The 19,308-nt window shown below is 45.7% G+C and overlaps 1 protein-coding gene across 2 annotated transcripts in view; it reads right to left on the minus strand.

Annotated features, from left to right (window-relative positions):
- The window catches only part of LOC123516142 (solute carrier family 12 member 8-like), a 57,699-nt gene that overhangs the window by 28,982 nt on the left and 9,409 nt on the right, over window positions 1-19,308 (minus strand). For both annotated transcript variants that reach the window (XM_045275273.1, XM_045275274.1), the window contains one exon: window positions 1,257-2,737. In XM_045275273.1, the coding sequence (XP_045131208.1) occupies window positions 1,257-1,403 (147 nt within the window). In that variant the 5' untranslated portion in view covers window positions 1,404-2,737. The remainder of the gene's footprint in view (window positions 1-1,256; window positions 2,738-19,308) is intronic.

The raw sequence follows: 19,308 nt of genomic DNA on the forward strand, positions 1-19,308 counted from the left end.
GACATTACACTGGAACGACCGATGTTGGGTACCATGGGCGGTGGCGAGCCGGAACCCTACTGATGGGGCGGTGTGTGTGTGTGTGTGTGTGTGTGTGTGTGTGTGTGTGTGTGTGTGTGTGTGTGTGTGTGTGTGTGTGTGTGTGTGTGTGTGTGTGTGTGTGTGTGTGTGTGTGTGTGTGTGTGTGTGTGTGCGTGTTTTGTCTCTGGTTACGTAATATGCATCCATGATTTATACTCCTTTTTTTCCTTCCCTCCGTTAAATTTTGAAACTCAACAGGAATGTTTTTGGCAACAATCCCCCCGGAGGCCGTAAGTCTAAACCACCACACATGTCGCTTTCCTTTATCCACCGACAGATGGCGTTGGTGTCTTGGCAAATATAAAGCTTTATTCCAGCGACACTCAAACAGAAACCAATACACAAAGAAGACAGATAAAAGCAGGGACATGAGAAAGGATATAATAGGTAGATGAAGGAAAATGCACAACAAAGAAGGAAGGAGAAGAACAGGAAGACAGAGAAGACGGATGAAGGAAGAACCATAAATGAAGAAAAGGAAAAACGGAAAGTTAAAACAGTCATAAAAGAGGACAAAGTATGAAAAGGTAGAACGGGAGGCAAGAATATAAACTAAACAAATATAAAGAAAACAAACGATGCTGGCAAATAATATCTTGTAAGTGGAGCTACATACATACATGAACGCCATCTGTCGGCCATGGAGTGGTGTGTGTGTGTGTGGCTAGTGTGTGTATCTGGAGCCACGATGTCTCAGTGCCGGCCAAGGAACTCATCTAACGCCATTAGTCTTCGATGTCACAAGGCAAAGACAGGAACGGGAAGGACCAAGAGAGAGAGAGAGAGAGAGAGAGAGAGAGAGAGAGAGAGAGAGAGAGAGAGAGAGAGAGAGAGAGAGAGAGAGAGAGAGAGAGAGAGAGAGAGAGAGAGAGAGAGAGAGAGAGAGAGAGAGAGAGAGAGAGAGAGAGAGAGAGAGAGAGAGAGAGAGAGAGAGAGAGAGAGAGAGAGAGAGAGAGAGAGAGAGAATGTCATTATCTACACAAAATCCATTTCCAATGTTCTTTCGTCGTTCCTTTCCCTTTTCACTGTCGTAAACAACACAACCAAACCTAACACAACACAACACAACCAAACCTAACCTAACACAACACAACACAACACAACCCAGTGAAAACCCAACCCAGCCAAACCCAACCAACACAACACAACCCAACCCAACATAACCCAACACTCACCTTTTCCTCAGCAAACAGCTCGGCGTCTTGTCCTCCATAGTACCCTTCCTCCAGCGCTGGGTCCTTCAGGCGGGTGGTCTCGGAAGCCTCCCGTTCAGCGTCGGAAGCCAGACCAAAGCGGCCCCAGTCCACTCGCTTGCTCGCCATGGTGGGTGGGGGCGAGAGGCGGACACGGTGGAGCTGGGCGAGGCAGAAAGGGAAGGGAAGGGAAGGGATAGGAAGGATAGGAAAGGGAGGGTCTGTAGCTGAGGTGAATTCAGGTGAAAGTGAACTTTTGAGGACTACAGTATAAGTTGAGGGGGAACGTCCACGAAGAGAGGACTCTATGCAACTTTTCGGTTTTTTGTTTTCTTCTTTCTCTCTCTCACCCTCTCTCTTTTCTCTATCTCTCGCACTCACTCTCCCGTATCGCTCCTGACCTAATGTCCGAGGAGAACTGCGGTGTCGCGTTTGTATTTTGTCAGTTGTCTTGATTGTTGTTGATATTCGTATAGCGGGCGACGTCAGTAACTTCACCTTGTAATTGCTGAAACTTTACTTTCCTAGTTTTCTTTAGTAGTTAGGGGGAAAACTTAAGTTGTAATTTTGCTCCAGTGAGACATGCTTTGCCTCTTTGTACTCAGGGACGCGCGGCACTCAGACTCTCCCGTGTGGCAGGGAGGGGGCAGGACGACACACGGACCTATAAACGCTGCCGGGGAGGGGAACGCGAGGCTTGAGAATGCGGAAATGTAGGAGGAAAGGAGGACTAGAGATGTTGGCGGCGTACCACTGTTGCTTATTAAAATGAGGAAAACTGGCTCGGGGAGGGTGACCTTTCTCGCGACACACAGCGGCTGCTCTGAATGTATTTCGTCAGAGTTTTGTTCACCTGTTTGTGTCACAGTCAGTTGCCCCGATCAATGATTCACAGGACGCTCACAAAGTTAAAGAAACTTCCACTTTTCAGAGACGATTTATGATATCGCTACTTCGTGCTTCTCTTTCGTCAGACTAAAGAAAATCTTTGGTATCGTTGTTTTGAATCATCCAAAAGTGCGTCTATCAATCACAATAATATTCTGAGTTACTTACACTCTGTTATTATAAGTTGTGTTCCTTTAAGCAGCAAACACGAAGGAGAGTCCCTGAGGACTTGCCGGCTAAAACTTCCCCTTCCATGGTCAGGGCCGGAGCGAGACGTTTCCCTCGTCTGATAGTGAGATCCCTCCAGCTCACCAGAAGGACAGCCTGGGAACCTCGGTAAGTCACTTCAAACAGCTTGTTTTCTGGCCTCTCTCTTTTCCATATATTACTTGTTATTCTGGCGGCGGACGCTACTGCTGCTGCTGCTGTTGCTGCTGCAGTCTCTCTGTCCTCCAGATCCTGCTGTGCTTCACTCTGCTCTCGGTGTCCAATTCGGCTCCTGAGATGACATTCCAAGAGGTCGTGTGTTTGGTTACCAGCCTCCGCAGCGGCCTCCTCTGACCTTCTTTGCCAGTCTGGAACAAGAGATATGTTTCAGTGTGTTGACTTTACCCAGAAGCTCAACTGACTGCGTCCCTGTCAGGTTTAAGACCACTCCTCCCCTCCCTCCCTCGCCGGACTTTTGTCAAAAGGAATGTTTGTCCGCCAAAAGAACAATACGATCACAGTATCTCATTGTCAGTACAAACAACTGGAAAGTAGCGAGTTTTCTTATTTACACAAACGAAGTTGCTTTCGCTTTTGTAAAGGAACAAATGCCGATCAGCAGGAGAAGAGACGCTGCTTCCCCGCCGCGCCAGACGCCTCATTATTGCTGCAGAAAGAAAGCGGAATTTACCATTATTGGCATGCGTGCGGCAGTGACGCGGGATTATGCTAAACAGCTTCATCAACACCACACGCTCTGAGTGCTGATTAAGAGAATCAGGGGCACAAGATATGTTTTCATCAGTAATTCAGAGATGCAGGAGTGTGAGGCGGATGGGACTAAGTTTCTGGCAGTCTTGCGTGTCAACCTCCCCGACCGCCTTCCATGGCCCGGTGTCACGTGAACAAGCTGTCTCGTTTGTCTTCCATTTTTTCACCCGCAGCCTCCAGACCCTCATTCCGGAAACGAAAATGTAATAGGTCAATTTGAGAGTCTAACCTTCAGGAAACAGCTGTCCTCCTCCTGGAAATGGACGACATAATGACATTGACAAGCAGTAAAGAGGAAAACAACTGTCGTGACAGAGTTTTCCTCACTGAGAATGCGCCAGCAGCACAGACCACCCGCTCATTCACGTCCGTCCTTGATGATTATCGTTACCCTTCAATGCACTTTCCTCCTGTTTTTCATGGACGACACATTGATCGTTACGTCAAGCACCGCAATGTCAGGTGGACGGAGCTACGAGGTGACCATCAACCACTGTCTGCCTCCTGGATGGATGGAAGGCGCCAAGCAGCGGAGATCATAAATATTGGGGAGAGAGAGAGAGAGAGAGAGAGAGAGAGAGAGAGAGAGAGAGAGAGAGAGAGAGAGAGAGAGAGAGAGAGAGAGAGAGAGAGAGAGAGAGAGAGAGAGAGAGAGAGAGAGAGAGAGAGAGAGAGAGAGAGAGAGAGAGAGAGAGAGAGAGAGAGAGAGAGAGAGAGAGAGAGAGAGAGAGAGAGAGAGAGAGAGAGAGAGAGAGAGAGAGAGAGAGAGAGAGAGAGAGAGAGAGAGAGAGAGAGAGAGAGAGAGAGAGAGAGAGAGAGAGAGAGAGAGAGAGAGAGAGAGAGAGAGAGAGAGAGAGAGAGAGAGAGAGAGAGAGAGAGAGAGAGAGAGAGAGAGAGAGAGAGAGAGAGAGAGAGAGAGAGAGAGAGAGAGAGAGAGAGAGAGAGAGAGAGAGAGAGAGAGAGAGAGAGAGAGAGAGAGAGAGAGAGAGAGAGAGAGAGAGAGAGAGAGAGAGAGAGAGAGAGAGAGAGAGAGAGAGAGAGAGAGAGAGAAATGCATCTTACGTCACCACACATGGCAGATCATAAATATTTGAGGTTTTTTTTTACATTACAAGGGCACTGGCCAAGGGAAAACAAAGTGTTGGAAAAAAAAAAAATCCCGCTGGTTGCCAGGCCCTATATATATATGCCCTATATAATGGCAAAGGTGTTAAATTTATCAAGAAATGTATTGTATCTGGTGCTGTATCCTCAGCCAAGAGATGCACGAGGCTCGTTTTCAGGCTGGGAGTGTCAAGTCGCGACCAAAGCCATTAGATGTGATGAAAGACAGGCAGCCTCAGCGTGCCGCCAAGACTGGCCTCGAGGGGCGGCAGGTTGTGTCGGAACGCTGTTAGATTCACTTTCCACTTTCCACTTTCGCTTGATACCAAATTTTCTGCAGTCTATTCAGCGTCACTCACATGGAGACACACCGGAGCGCAAACAAACAAACAAAAATCCCGCCGCCTTCATGCAATAGGCAATTCAGCATTAAATGTCAGTTGGCCCTCCCGCCGGCGCTCAAGGCCGCTCGATGCGAGAGTCTGGCGAGTGTGCTCCCGAGCTGGACGCGTCTGGCCTGGCGAAGCGACGACAGAGTAAATATATCTGCCTGCACCGAGGAGGCAGATGAGTGTCCTTGAGTCATGACTACGATTATCCGTCTCTCTCGTACACCCTGCCCCTCCCCAAACCTCTCTCTCCCCTCACACCCCGGCCTTCCTCCCACACCTGACCCTAGCCCCTACTTCTCCCTCCACCACACCTCACCTTCGCATGAAAAGGAAGATTTGGGAACACCGAATCGCGCCGGCTCAGGTGGTGTCAGTTCCAGGGACGAGTCGCCAGAGGTCACGGCTGTATCAATGAGCTGGTGAATGGACACTACGCGCTATTGGTCTGCTGTTGACTGGCTTGACACACAAGGGTGTTCGATGTTTGCACTCTGTTATTGACGCACACTAATTTGCTTTCATGTCTCAAAAAAAGTGTTTCTAGAGGCGGTGCGGCAGCTCACTCATCTTCCCACCGTACGCCACCGCTTCATTTCCGAATATTTCCCTTTAATATTAATACGGCTAATGACTTTCCTTAAATCCTAACTGACTTTCTAATGAGCACTCTTCCCTCAGCCTTTGGATTTCCGGCGCTCAGAGAGGCGGAGTCTGGCGAGGTTTGGAGCCTAAATAATTAATTACGTCTTATTACTTAAGAAGTGCCTGCGGCAGTGTTGGCGGTGCTTCCTGCTCTGAATGGGAGCCACCACCGCCTCACTTCACCCCAAGAAGCTCCAGGACCCTGCACGTCTGAGTCCACCACTGCCCTACGACACACTCACCTCGCTCGTAGGCTTAAAGTCAGAAAAGCTTCGTTTTCTTTGCAAGACTGTTTTAAAAGGAAACATGATTAGCAGGATTCTCACGAGTTTTTCTCCTTTTAATGATGTAGTAATATTGTGAATATGTCATTAAAATCACAGAAATACCTTTAAAAACCAGTGTCACTTCAACTAGAATCCTTTGAAAGCAGCAGAGGTGCGTTTCAGAACATGACTCCGACGAAGAGACACATCCACGCAGTGAGGAGAGTGATGTGGTGCTCTGGTTCTGCTGGAAGGAACGCCAGGAAAGTCAACACTGTCCCTTGCCTCACTCCTGACACAAAGCCACACGAGGAGAGTCATTTGAAACCACTCACTTGGCCCTTGAAGAAAAAAATCACCCCGGCACAATCACCACCACCATCACTACCATCTGGGCTGAACGAAATAGCCTGGCACACTCTCCCCTGCAGCGGCCTCAATTTTTCTTCCTACACTCCCTCGCCCCCTGAAGTATTCCCTGTGACATGACCTTGGCGTCACACCTTGCGACACCCGGGAGATAATAAGACGTGTGGAAGAATTTAATTACGCGAGGGTGACGGCTGGGAAAATTTAATACAGTGAGTTCATTCAGTCCAGCAGCGGGAGGCCAACAGGAGGGCGAATAGTTGTTACTTGTTGCAGGAAGGGGAGGGAAGGACGCACTGAAGGACGGAGGAACGAGACAATAGGAAGGAGGGAAGCAAAGACAGGAGTTGAGGGAAGGAGAAGGAAGGCAGATACAATAGAAGGAAGGGAAGGGAAGGGAAGGGTAGGAGTGAGGGATGGAACACAATGAAAGTATTAGGAAGGAAGGACAAGGCGAGAAGGAGAGATAGGCTGAAGAAAAGAAAGAGGGGAGGGAAAAAAGGAAGAAATGACAGAAGGAATGATGGATGACGTATGATGGAGGAAAGATAGGACAGGAGTGAGGAAGGATGGTCAGATGGAGGAAGAAAGGGAAGGAAAAACGAGAGGAGAAAGGAATGAAGAGGAAAAACTGAAGGAAGGAAACAGAAAGGGAAACAAGCAAAAGGAATGGACGAACGGGGAGGGAGGAAGGGTGGGAGGGAAGGAAGGACAATAAATAACAAATATAAAGAAAGGAAATACAGAGAGGAAAATAAATAGAGAAAGGAAGAGAGGAACAAACAGAAGGGGAGACGGAAAGAGAGGCAAAAAAAGGACAAATAAGGAGAAAGAGAGAAAAGGGAAAAACGGAGAGAGAGAGAGAGAGAGAGAGAGAGAGAGAGAGAGAGAGAGAGAGAGAGAGAGAGAGAGAGAGAGAGAGAGAGAGAGAGAGAGGAAGACACGGTAACGAGGGAAGTACGAAAAGAAATATGCCCCAAACATAACTATGAGGGGAGATACATGAGGCGTGAGGGGAAGCACAGCGAGGGGAACCGATAGGCAAGGTCAGTGAGGGGAGCAATATTAGATTGGCGGCTTCATAGGGCAAGTAAGGTGAGGGGAACGCCACGCACATCTCAGGAGAACTTTGAGGGGAGCTGGTGGCGAGGGGAGAGTGAGGGGAAACCACCAGTTGCTGAGGCGTCTGGTAAAGGAAGAGGAGGAGGAGGAGGAGGAGGAGGAGGAGGAGGAGGAGGAGGAGGAGGAGGAGGAGGAGGAGGAGGAGGAGGGGAGAGGTAGTGAAACATGAGGGGAAGAAAGGCTGAGGGAGGAACGGTGGGAAGGGAAGGGGAGCAGGAGGAGGAGGAGGAGGAGGAGGGGAGAGTTGGTGAAACATGAGGGGAAGGAAGACTAAGGGAGGGAAAAGAGAGCATGGGAGGAGAGGGGAAGATAAAGGAGGACAGATAAGAGAACACGAGGAGGAGGAGAACCAGCGAGAGGAGGGGAAAGAAGAAAAGGACAGGGGAGAAGCGGAAGGGGGAGAGGAGAGGTTGGAGAAGGACAAGGAAGGTGGAAGACAGAGGAGATAAGGAAGAGGAGGGCAAGGAAGAGAACAGGAAATAGGGAGAGGAAGAAGATAGAGAAGAAGATAAGGTAGGAGAAGATAAAGAAGAGAACAGGAAAGAGGGAAAGGAGGAAGAGAGGGAAGGAGGAGATAAGGAGGAGGACAAGGAGAACATGAGAGGGAGAAGAGCAAAGAAGGGAGGAATCGGCAACTCGACATGGCCACGCTTCACTTGAGTCATGAGGGGACATGAGGAGGGGTCAGGAGGCATCATGGGGCGTCAAGAGGCTCGTGTCGCCGGGTGGGGTGAGGCTATACAAAATATTTTCTTGTCTAATATTTTTTTCGCCTCATTAATTAACGCTGGGCAGGTGAACACACGAGGCGCCCCGCTTCTTTATATAAGACGCAGCTGCAGCAACCCACTCGATATGCAGCACAGAGGAAAAAAAAAACGTAGAAAAGTTAGATAAATTTTTGTGACTCTCCATCAGTTTAGCACAAAATAGTTAAATAAATAAATAAAATTGCCACCTAAATAAAAAGTGTAAGAATTTTCTATTAATAGTGAATCAGTATATTTGAAAAATCTGTTATCATACTTCCCTGAATTCGACGGTGACTTTTACCAGTATTTTTTTTTACATGTGCAATTTAATACCTCTCAATTAACATACAAATTCAGAGAAAAAATAAAGTTCATAGTGATTCAATGCACCATAATTAATTTTTGTCAATACGTTCACAAATGCTTCACTCTCATCATGAGTATTTTCAATCGCCACAGAGATGGATAACAAGATTCACAAGAGTGTTCATCATTTTGAAATATAGAAATCTTATTAATTTGTCACTTGAGCCAGACACACACACACAAAAAAAAAAATAAACATTCTTAAAGTACTAATATTTTCTACTAGAGCCTTTGAAAGAGGTAGAGATGTAGCGCAGAAATGTTTCAAATTTTGGCCTTATTCCTCAATATAGCGCAGTGTTCTCCGTCAAGACCTTTTCATTACACTCAAGGAAAAACAATGCACAAGCCCTTAGCATTCCTATAACGTGCTTTTCTTATGCAACAAACCCACGAGAGTCATACGGTGCACACAAGCGTCTCTTCCCCTTTAACGTTAACTCTTCGACCTGACCGACCGACTATTTGTGTACATAAATAAATAAACAAAGCTTGCAGCCATTCACCCATCAAGCTTTTCATTCCCCGTGACCAATAAAACAGAACAACGCATTTCATCATTCAACATATCACTCAAGTAATCATTCCCACTCATTATTCACTCAGCGTACCGCTTACTGCCCCATCACTTCATTTGCTCAAAAAGGGGCGCATGATACGAGTCAGCCTGTCACCTGCAACACGTGTACGTAAGACAAACGCACGTACACATAGATGACACCTGCATGACTGTTTACTTTCCACAACTTACAAAACAACATACAAACACACAAAGACAGAGAGAGAGAGAGAGAAAGAGAGAGAGAGAGAGAGAGGGGGCTGGCGGAGGGATAGAAGGCGAGGCTGCCGTTCGAGCGATGATGGGTTGCGGTGCGTTCTTTGTGGCGCGCCGGTGTAAACAAGACACTGCAAACACACAAACGCTGTAAACAAACACGCCGCCGCTCACTCCGCTCCCAGTCATAGGAAACAGGTGAAAGAGGAGAGAACAGGTGAAGGGACAGGTATACAGACAGGACAGGTAAATAGGATGAATATACGTAAAGGTAGGTAAGAAAGACAGACAGGTGGAGAGAAAGGTAGGCAGGACAGGTAAATAAAATAGGTAGCTAGGATGGACAGACAGATCAAGAGACAGGTAAAGAGGATAGATACATAGGTAAAGGTAGGTAAGATAGGTAGGCTGAATAGCAAGATGAAGGTAAATAGAACAGGTGAAAACTGAACTATACAAAGTAAAAAGAAAAAAAATCACAAAGGAAGAACAAACACTAGCAGAATCTCTCTCTCTCTCTCTCTCTCTCTCTCTCTCTCTCTCTCTCTCTCTCTCTCTCTCTCTCTCAGACATTTATGAATAGGAAAAAGGCATGTATTTATATTTATCATCTTATTTATCATCAATCTTTTTTCTATCGTCCTCTTTCTCTGCTCCCTCCTACTTTCCCTCTCTGTCTCTTCTTTTTCTCGAACAAAGTCAGATGGAATAATGAGGGAGGGCATGGAGAGGGGAGAGGTGATCCACGAGCGTCCATAAAGAAGGAACAGATAGGAGCAAACAAGAGCAAACAGGTGCCAGGGGTCGTGTTAAGTCACACACAGTCGCAGGGAGCAAGTAAGGAAGGGACGTAAATTATTCTGAAGAGAGTCATGGATTTATGGTCGATTCGCTTTTGTCGATGCGTAAATATTGCATGTGTGTGTGTGTGTGTGTGTGTGTGTGTGTGTGTGTGTGTGTGTGTGTGTGTGTGTGTGTGTGTGTGTGTGTGTGTGTGTGTGTGTGTGTGTGTGTGTGTGTGTGTGTACTTGTAATCATACTTTTGTTCTTTTTTGTCAATATTTAGATGGTTTCCTGATCAAGAATCCTACGAAATCCTACCACGTCCTAATACAGTCAATTCTGCTGCATCCTGGAGGAGTCAAGACCTACTTAAGAAAGAAAAATCCTTAAAGAGTCCCATACATTCCTTAATACAACCCTTGAGCCACGAGCTGTCTTTAAAATCGCTAACATGACATCCTTAGAAAGAGCCCTCAGCAATTTTTGACAGTATCCTCAAAACAAATTCCGTCCAGAGAGAGAGAGAGAGAGAGAGAGAGAGAGAGAGAGGGTTCGTTTTCAATACTGGTGTTTAAAATGTCCCTCTTAATGCGCCCGTTTTTCGAGGGCTTCGAGAAACTGGAGTTCCAAAGTCCTTTAATTAAAATTCTCTCTCTCTCTCTCTCTCTCTCTCTCTCTCTCTCTCTCTCTCTCTCTCTCTCTCTCTCTCAGGCAGCTGTGCCATACGAATCCCCGGGAGCTCCTCGAGCCGGTATTGAGAGGCATGTACGTTGTCGTGGCGAGTGTAATGCTGAGTTATGGAGTGGTGCCAATATCAGTAAGGCTCGTGGCGCCATATCATCAATCAGTCACTCAATCCCGGAAGCCTATACGTCACGTGGATGTGCTGGGCTTCGTCAATATACACCAGCTGCGTCGCCAATACCCCACCGCGACGCCCAGTAATGGAAAGGGATCCTCGCAACACTCCTCCAGGCGCTCCGGAGTGGGTGAAGCTGAGGAGTTGACAGTGAAATATTTCCGGTGCATTATTGACGAGGATGTTCACTTATCACGGCAGCAGCAACGTTATAGAAAGTCATACAGTATTGTAACAAATATCCGTTAACATACAGCAGGCACCAGAGTTGACATAATCCATTAGTAGACAACAAAAGAGTTGACAAAAAAAAGTTCCAATAGATAGCCGTAAGATTGACATGAAGTTTCAATAGACAGCAGTAACATTGACAAAAATTTCCAAACAACAAAGAAATAGACAAAAAAAAACCCAAAAGACAGCGCTAAAATTCACAAAACTCAACAGATTTATCACAGCAGAGTAGAAAACATCATTCAAGAAACAGGACAGTTACCAAAAACCTTCCAAATCTTACCAACACAAGGGAACGATCACGATAAACACAGGGACACTTTCTCCTATCCTAACTACAACCATCTTGACTCCATTTTCTCTAGACGCTTACATATCCTCTCTCTCTCTCTCTCTCTTGTCCCTCCCACCTCATATCACACCCCTGTCCATATTAATAACAACGCCTACCATATCTAGAAGACGAGAAGGGTAGCTAATCTGGTGTAAAGTCCCTCAATCACACAGAGACCCCTAGAAGTAATCCCCATTGAATTATGAAGCAATCACACCCAGGCACCAACAAACAAGGGAGAGACGAGAGGACTATTCCACAACGGCACTCGAAGGCTGAAGACACACACACATATTGAAAACTGATGAATAAAATACGAGTAAGGAGTGGTTTTCATGCTGTGTGTGTGTGTGTGTGTGTGTGTGTGTGTGTGTGTGTGTGTGTGTGTCAAGGAGGCCATAGAGAGCGTGAGTCTCCAGCATCTCTTTCATCCTGCCTCTTTCCTCTCCCTTCCAGTACCCGGCGGGAGAGTGAGAGAGTGCGGGAGAGGAAGATAAAGTAGAGAGAACAGGAAGGATGTAAAGGCGTAATGAGGGTATGGAGACAGGTGCAAGTAAGAGAGGAGGAGGAGGAGGAGGAGGAGGAGGAGGAGGAGGAGGAGGAGGAGGAGGAGGAAAAAGAACAAGAGGAAAACGAGGGCTGAGGTGACATAAATGGAATGGATGGAATTATTCAGACACAGACGGAAAAAAATAAAATAAAAGAGAAAGATCTAAGCAGGGAATATTAATAATTAAGAGGGCATGTGTGAATATGACATGAGGGAAGTGTGAAAAAGTGTCCAGAGAGAGAGAGAGAGAGAGAGAGAGAGAGAGAGAGAGAGACGTAACCACACTACCCCGGGCCACTTACGTTTGCGTGTTGCATCGTTATTCCTCTCACGTCTTCCACCTTCCTCTCACCTTTTCTTGCCACCTGCTCCTTCCACCTGTAACTTCTGGGAGAGCGAGAGACAGACACAGGCACACAGACTAACAGATAAACAGGCAAAGATTATTCGTATTTCCTGTTTTCTTTCAAATAAACTGCAAAGATAAGCACAATGGACTGAATGTTTTGTGGTCAAGCAGCCAATCGCAAGGAAAAGGAAGAGGACGGAATAAAGACAGGAGGAGGAGAGGCAAAAGAAAGATAGGAAGGAAGGGGATATAAGAAGGCATGAAAGGAGGGAAATGCATCAGAATAAAGGGAGAGAGAGAGAGAGAGAGAGAGAGAGAGAGAGAGAGAGAGAGAGAGAGAGAGAGAGAGAGAGAGAGAGAGAGAGAGAGAGAGAGAGAGAGAGAGAGAGAGAGAGAGAGAGAGAGAGAGAGAGAGAGAGAGAGAGAGAGAGAGAGAGAGAGAGAGAGAGAGAGAGAGAGAGAGAGAGAGAGAGAGAGAGAGAGAGAGAGAGAGAGAGAGAGAGAGAGAGAGAGAGAGAGAGAGAGAGAGAGAGAGAGAAAGGAAGGAATAAACAAGATAAATGAATAAAGAAATGGAAGGAAGGAAAGAAAACAAAAGAAAAAAAGAGTACAAGAAAGTAAAACAACTAAAGAAGAGAGAGAGAGAGGAGGAGGAGAGAGAGAAGAAAGCAAAAAGTCAGGAAAGAGACAAAGAAAGGAAAGAAGAAGAAATTGAGAAAGAAAACACTAAATGACAAAATGAAGAAGAGAAAACACACCAAATAAACCAAAAAAAGAGACAAAATAACACGGGAGAAATACCACAGAAAGAATAGAGAGGGAAAGAGAAAGAGAAAGAGAAGGAGAGAGAAAGATAAAGACGAATGAAGGAGAGGAGAGAAAGAGGACGTGAAGAAAATCATGAAAGAGGAAGGTAGACAAGAGGAAGGGAAGTAAAAGAGACAAAAGAATAGGAGTGGAAAAATGAGAAAAAAAAAAGGAGAGGAGGACAGGGAAGATAAACAAGGAAAGAAAGAAAAAGGAAAGAATGACGAGGAAAAGACGAATTAAAAGTTCAGAGAGAGAGAGAGAGAGAGAGAGAGAGAGAGAGAGAGAGAGAGAGAGAGAGAGAGAGAGAGAGAGAGAGAGAGAGAGAGAGAGAGAGAGAGAGAGAGAGAGAGAGAGAGAGAGAAAGAAAGAAAGAAAGAAAGAAAGAAAGAAAGAAAGAAAGAAAGAAAGAAAGAGAGAGAAAGAGAGAGAGAAGGAAGGAAGGAAGGAAGGAAGGAAGGAAGGAAGGAAGGAAGGAAGGAAGGAAGGAAGGAAGGAAGGAAGGAAGGAAGGAAGAAAGGAAGGAAGGAAGAGAGAGAGAGAGAGAGAGAGAGAGAGAGAGAGAGAGAGAGAGAGAGAGAGAGAGAGAGAGAGATTTTTTAGGACGAAACATTGGGATCTTAAGAAAAATATTAGTTACGCATCCCTCTAACGTATGTCGCCAGTTCAGCGGTGTGCGGCGGGGTGGCGTTTATTGGACACCAGCGAGGGAGCGTGTCGCGGTAAAACCATTCTCAGGCTGTGGATGTGAGGCGTAAAAGAGACGATTTAGCGTCTTCAAAAGGCAAACATCCATCGCCTCTTCGCACCTACGCGCCCCACAATACACGTTCCTTCCTCTTGCGAAATGTAATGTGTTGTTTCTTTTTGTTTTAAAATTTTCTTACGTTCTTTTTATGTTGACGAGACAGGATAGGAGCAAGAGGAACAGGAGGAGGAGGAGGAGGAGGAGGAGGAGGAGGAGGAGGAGGAGGAGGAGGAGGAGGAGGAGGAGGAGGTGCATGGGGGAATAAAAATAAAATATAAAGATGATGATGGTAATGAAGATGGTGACAATGATGTTGGTGATGAAAAAATACTACGATAACAACATGAATATTGGCCATAATAAAAAGGAAATGAACAAATATATAGAATGAATGAAAGAATGAACAAACGAATGAATGTACAAATAGATGAGCAGACAGATAATTCAATCAAATAAATAGTTTAAGATCAAAGTATAAGAGAACGAGGAAGGAAGGAGAGAGAGAGAGAGAGAGAGAGAGAGAGAGAGAGAGAGAGAGAGAGAGAGAGAGAGAGAGAGAGAGAGAGAGAGAGAGAGAGAGAGAGAGAGAGAGAGAGAGAGAGAGAGAGAGAGAGAGAGAGAGAGAGAGAGAGAGAGAGAGAGAGATTTACACCGTGTTTACGAGCGGAAGGCATTACCAGTGACGCCCTTAAGGAGTGACAGCACAGAATTATTAATGAGTTGTCTTTACTGAGTCTCTCAAATCCATGCTGAAGTGTTCCCCTGATGGCGTCACGGGGGAGTGTGTGCGTCTGTCCTCCTTAACTGTGTGTGTGTGTGTGTGTGTGTGTGTGTGTGTGTGTGTTTCCTACTCCTCTTCCTCCTTCTCTTCCTTCAGCTTCTCCTCCACTTCCTTCTTCTCTACCTCCTCCACTTCCTCCCTGTTCTCTTCATCTTTAACCTCTTTCATCTCCTCTCCTGATCCTCTCCTTCTCCTCCTCCTTCTCCTCCTCCATCTCCTCTCGTGACCGTTCTCCTCCAACTCCTCCTTCTCTTCCTCCTTTTGTAGTCCTTCTTCCTGTTTTTCACTCCTTTCTTCACGTCCTCTTCCACATACTTTCCTCCTCCTTCTCTTCCACCTGTAATATTTTCGTCCACGTCCTTCATCTCCTCCATTTCCTCCTCCCGCTTACTGATTGAGTCTCTCAAGGCAAGGCACCGAGGAAGCAGAGAAGTCTCCACATGTTATTTCCTTCCCGCGACCTGCGTCTTTGATTTCGACTTCACTGGATTATCATGAGTTGGAGGTCTTTTAATTGTCAGCGCTACCGGTCACCCTCACCCTCTCTCTCTCTCTCTCTCTCTGCTCACTCACTGTCACTCGCTCACTCGCTCCCGGCCAAGGATTTTTCTATGCGATGGTGATGAGAATTAAAGTCACGTGTATGTCTGTTCGTGTGTCTGTCTGGTGGTTCTTTTTTCTATCTTGTTTTTTTTTTTTTCGTCCCTTTCTCTTTCTCTATATGACTCTGTCTCTGTCTGTCTCTCTCTCTCTCTCTCTCTCTCTCTCTCTCTCTCTCTCTCTCTCTCTCTCTCTCTCTGTGTGTGTGTGTGTGTGTGTGTGTGTGTGTGTGTGTCGGCGCGTGGCAAAGAATATTAATTAAAGTCGAGAGTTGATGCCTGTTCGTTTGTCTGTTTAAATATTCTTTTTTTTATGTTTCGTTCTCTCTCTCTCTCTCTCTCTCTCTCTCTCTCTCTCTCTCTCTCTCTCTCCCGGTCACGTACAATGCCTCGCTACTATGAGTGTCACGCATCATCAGTTAGTCTATTTGTTACATTTACTCTTTTCATCTCGACCCTCCGTCCTTCCGCCCCATAACTCCCAACAACTGTACATTTTCCACCATTCGTTCATTCGCCCTGCCCTTTATATTTGTGTGTATAAACGTACCTGTGCCTATTGCTCTATATATTTTCTGTATGGATGCTCTCTCAGTGTGTATCTCTCTCTATCTACCTACCCATCCATCTGTCCACCTATATGCCTACTTACCCACCCATCTATCTACCAACCCATATATTACCTATCTATTTACCTGTCTCCTATCTCCGTACCAGTAACATCATCCCGTAGTAAATGGATGTAAATTGACCTTCTAACTTCGTTCTCCATGTCAGCCTCCTCACCTGCTGCTTTCATCTCCCGCAGCCAGGAAGGAGGGGCAGGGACTGAAAACACGATAAAAAGTGGCAAGGAGTAATCACCGTCAGTGGGTATTTACGTGATTAAATAAAGCTAAAGAGAGAGAGAGAAAAAAAGAGAAAAAGGTCCCGAGGTGGATTAAAGTGCATAAGGGAGTGACTTAGAAGGAAAAAAACCGACATTAGTGTGCGAGGCGAAGCAAATTCAGTAACTCAATTTAACTAGTTTGCCAGGGAAGAGAAGTGTGAAGGAGGAGGAGCAGGAGAAGGAGGAGCAGGAGGAGCAGGAGGAGCAGGAGAAGGAAAAGGAGAAAGAACAGGAGAAAGAGGAGGAGGAAGGTGCGTCTGTTAGAGAGAGAGAGAGAGAGAGAGAGAGAGAGAGAGAGAGAGAGAGAGAGAGAGAGAGAGAGAGAGAGAGAGAGAGAGAGAGAGAGAGAGAGAGAGAGAGAGAGAGAGAGAGAGAGAGAGAGAGAGAGAGAGAGAGAGAGAGAGAGAGAGAGAGAGAGAGAGAGAGAGAGAGAGAGAGAGAGAGAGAGAGAGAGAGAGAGAGAGAGAGAGAGAGGGGGTGACGCAGAATTAAAGCGTAAACAAGACTGGCAAAATAGAAGCAGAAAAAAAAACACACACAATAAAACACATATGAAACAAAACAAACACATGCATAGAAATTGAACCGGAGGGAAATAAAACAAAAAGGAAAATTATAAAAAAAAAAAAAATGGATCAATATACATGAAGCAAAAGAAAAAAAAGGGGGGGGGGTGAGGGAAGAAAAATATAAAGGGAAAAAAAAAAAAACGTATAAAGGAAACACACTTAATTAAAGGAAAAACAAATGAAGCACCAAACAGCACCAACCAGCAGCAGCAGCAGCAGATATTTTGGCCCTTACGAGGCAGGCTTTTTTTTTTTATAAGCTACACTATTAGCATGAACAAATTTGACTAACGAGTGAAATGCAGCTACACACACACACACACACACACACACACACACTCTCTCTCTCTCTCTAAGGAAAAACTGACAGTTGATATGATACCAAAAAAATAGAAAAAAAAACTTATCTCGTCTTCTTTCTTCCTACGATCCAAGATACGAATAGCTTTACAGTATGCAATGCAGATGAAGAGACGAAAGATGGTAAGAGTGAAGGCTTCCGTGTATACGTTAGGCAGTGTCAGCAGCGAGGAGTCTTGTGTACAGCGATAGTGAAGCAGGAAGTGGAGGTGTTGATGGTTGGAAGGGAGGAAGGGAGGTAGGGAACAGCGGTCAGTCAGTTAAGGGAAGAGAAAATAACATGTGAAGGTGGTGACGAGAACGGCGACGACACCACTGCCACCACCACCAAAAACAATAAGTTACCATCCACCAACAACAGCCACCACCATCACCACCACCACTATCACCACTAACAAAAACAACCACAAAAACAACAACGACATCCATAATAACCACCACCAATACTATCAATAACAACATCAATTACATCAACACCACCACCACAACAAGAACTCCTCCTCCTCCTCCTCCTCCTCCTCCTCCTACTATTGCTACTAATATTACTACTACTACTACTATAACCACAACAACCCCCATCCCTCCGTACACAATAACCAAGAAGCGAGGCAAATACAGAAGCAACACAAAGGCCTTCACAGAACACTACAGCAGGGCGCCAGGCTGCTGTGGGCAGACTGAGCACGCAAGGGAAAGGCGCTCCAAGTAACGGCACTAGAGGTAAAGGAGGCTATTCATTTGAACCAAAGCGTAAACATATTCTTTTTCTCTTCCTTACTCTTCCTTTTTTACCTTCCTTTTGGCTTCCTTTATCTTCAAATCCTATAGTCTAGCCTGCATCCCTCTCTCTCTCTCTCTCTCTCTGCTCGCTCTTTGCTGCCTCCACCTATCTTCTGGTGACTTCTCTAACGTTTTTCTCACCACCAGCGCTCCTCATCTTGTCACCGCCAGGCCTCGTCAGCTGATCCCACCGACTGCCGCAAATTCTGTTCCAGTTAAATGTTGTGTTGTAAGTTTAGAGTAGCGTTTCAAAAGACGTCATTGGAGTGAACAGAGGACGGAATCGTTATATTTTACGTCTTTCAATTGTCCAAGGTTACTCAAAGGAAGCCAAAATTGTGTGAGTCAGAGAGATAAAGGCTTAACGCTTTAGACTTTTAATTAGACCATTTTCAGATCATAGAGAGTATTGATTAGGTTTCCGCTATGATTAGCTATTTTGACCGAGCGGAATACTTATCAAGCTGTCCCTGAAGCCATAAAAATCCTGAAAACAGCGATAATTGTCACTACCCTATGTTAGAAGTTGCCAAGATATGATATCTCAGCGTTTGATAATACAGTCTAAACCCAGAGCCTTTCCACTACCGGCTGTTACAAGATTGCCGAGGCAGGGAAGTGAAATGTTTGAGGACGTGGTGCAAAGACTGGCCCAGGTTACACTAGCGCCAGGAGAGAGGATCAAGCAGTGAAGGAAGGCTGCGATTTACTTGTGACGAGTGATGGACGTCTGAACTTTCTCCCTTAGCAGGAAAACTAGTGAAACTGCAGACTGGAGTGAAGACAATTTCAAAACTTTTCCGGCGGCTGCACTTTCAATGTCGATTTCGTCTTTTCAGTCCTTCCTCCTCCTTCTCCTTTACCTTCTCCTCCTGCTCTTTCTCTCCCTTAACTTCCTCCTCCTCTCTTTTTCTCACTCACCCGAGCGTGAGTTATCTGTTCTCCCATTATCCATGTTCTTCGGTCAACAAAGACTTTCTGAAGCACTCTTCCTTTTCCCTCCCTTATTTTTGCAACAGATCGTTCCTTTACACACTCACCACCAGGCCATGAAGCAAAGTGGTGCCGCGAGATTATTGCAGTAACAATAGAAAGTTTTCCAATGACCGCTCGAATCTATTGAACTGTGGCTTTGTTATCAGATTGTAGATAAAAGTCTTGGGGGGAGAATTTTCTTTGTGTGTTCCATTAAAGGAGAATATAATTGATAATGCCCTATGTGTCCACGGAGCTATTGTGATGATCTTAAGAAATTCTGAACCAATAAGATCAGACCACTTTCCATACAAGGCAAAAGTAATTTTTGTATATGTATGCCCAAAAAATAAAGGACGTGCAAAAGGCCAGGCCGTCTAACAAAAGAAAAAGAAAAGAAAAGCAACTCAATATTACCTAATGTCACCTTTCATTCTCATCCATAAATCAATCTAACCTTTCTCTCGTACTCGGCCTCACTACCTGACTACTAGGCCTGCTTGGGAACCAGCGGCCCTCATCCTGCCTCTCTCAGATGTATGCCGCGAGTCCGTCCTTCCTTATCACCAGTGAGCAGAGACGTGCGGTGGATGGCATGACCTCAGCACCAGACACACTCAAGCCCAGGCTGTCCATGGTCACTGCAGATATATGGTGGTGGTGGTGGTGGTGGTAAAGGAAATAGGTTCGTAATCCGAAACGTTTTGGCGTCTGATCTTTACTTTAAATAGACTCTAAAGAAAATTATTCGAGTTTTGAAGGA

Source organism: Portunus trituberculatus, chromosome 40 (genome assembly GCF_017591435.1).
Source record: "Portunus trituberculatus isolate SZX2019 chromosome 40, ASM1759143v1, whole genome shotgun sequence".
Taxonomy (NCBI): Eukaryota; Metazoa; Arthropoda; class Malacostraca; order Decapoda; family Portunidae; genus Portunus; species Portunus trituberculatus.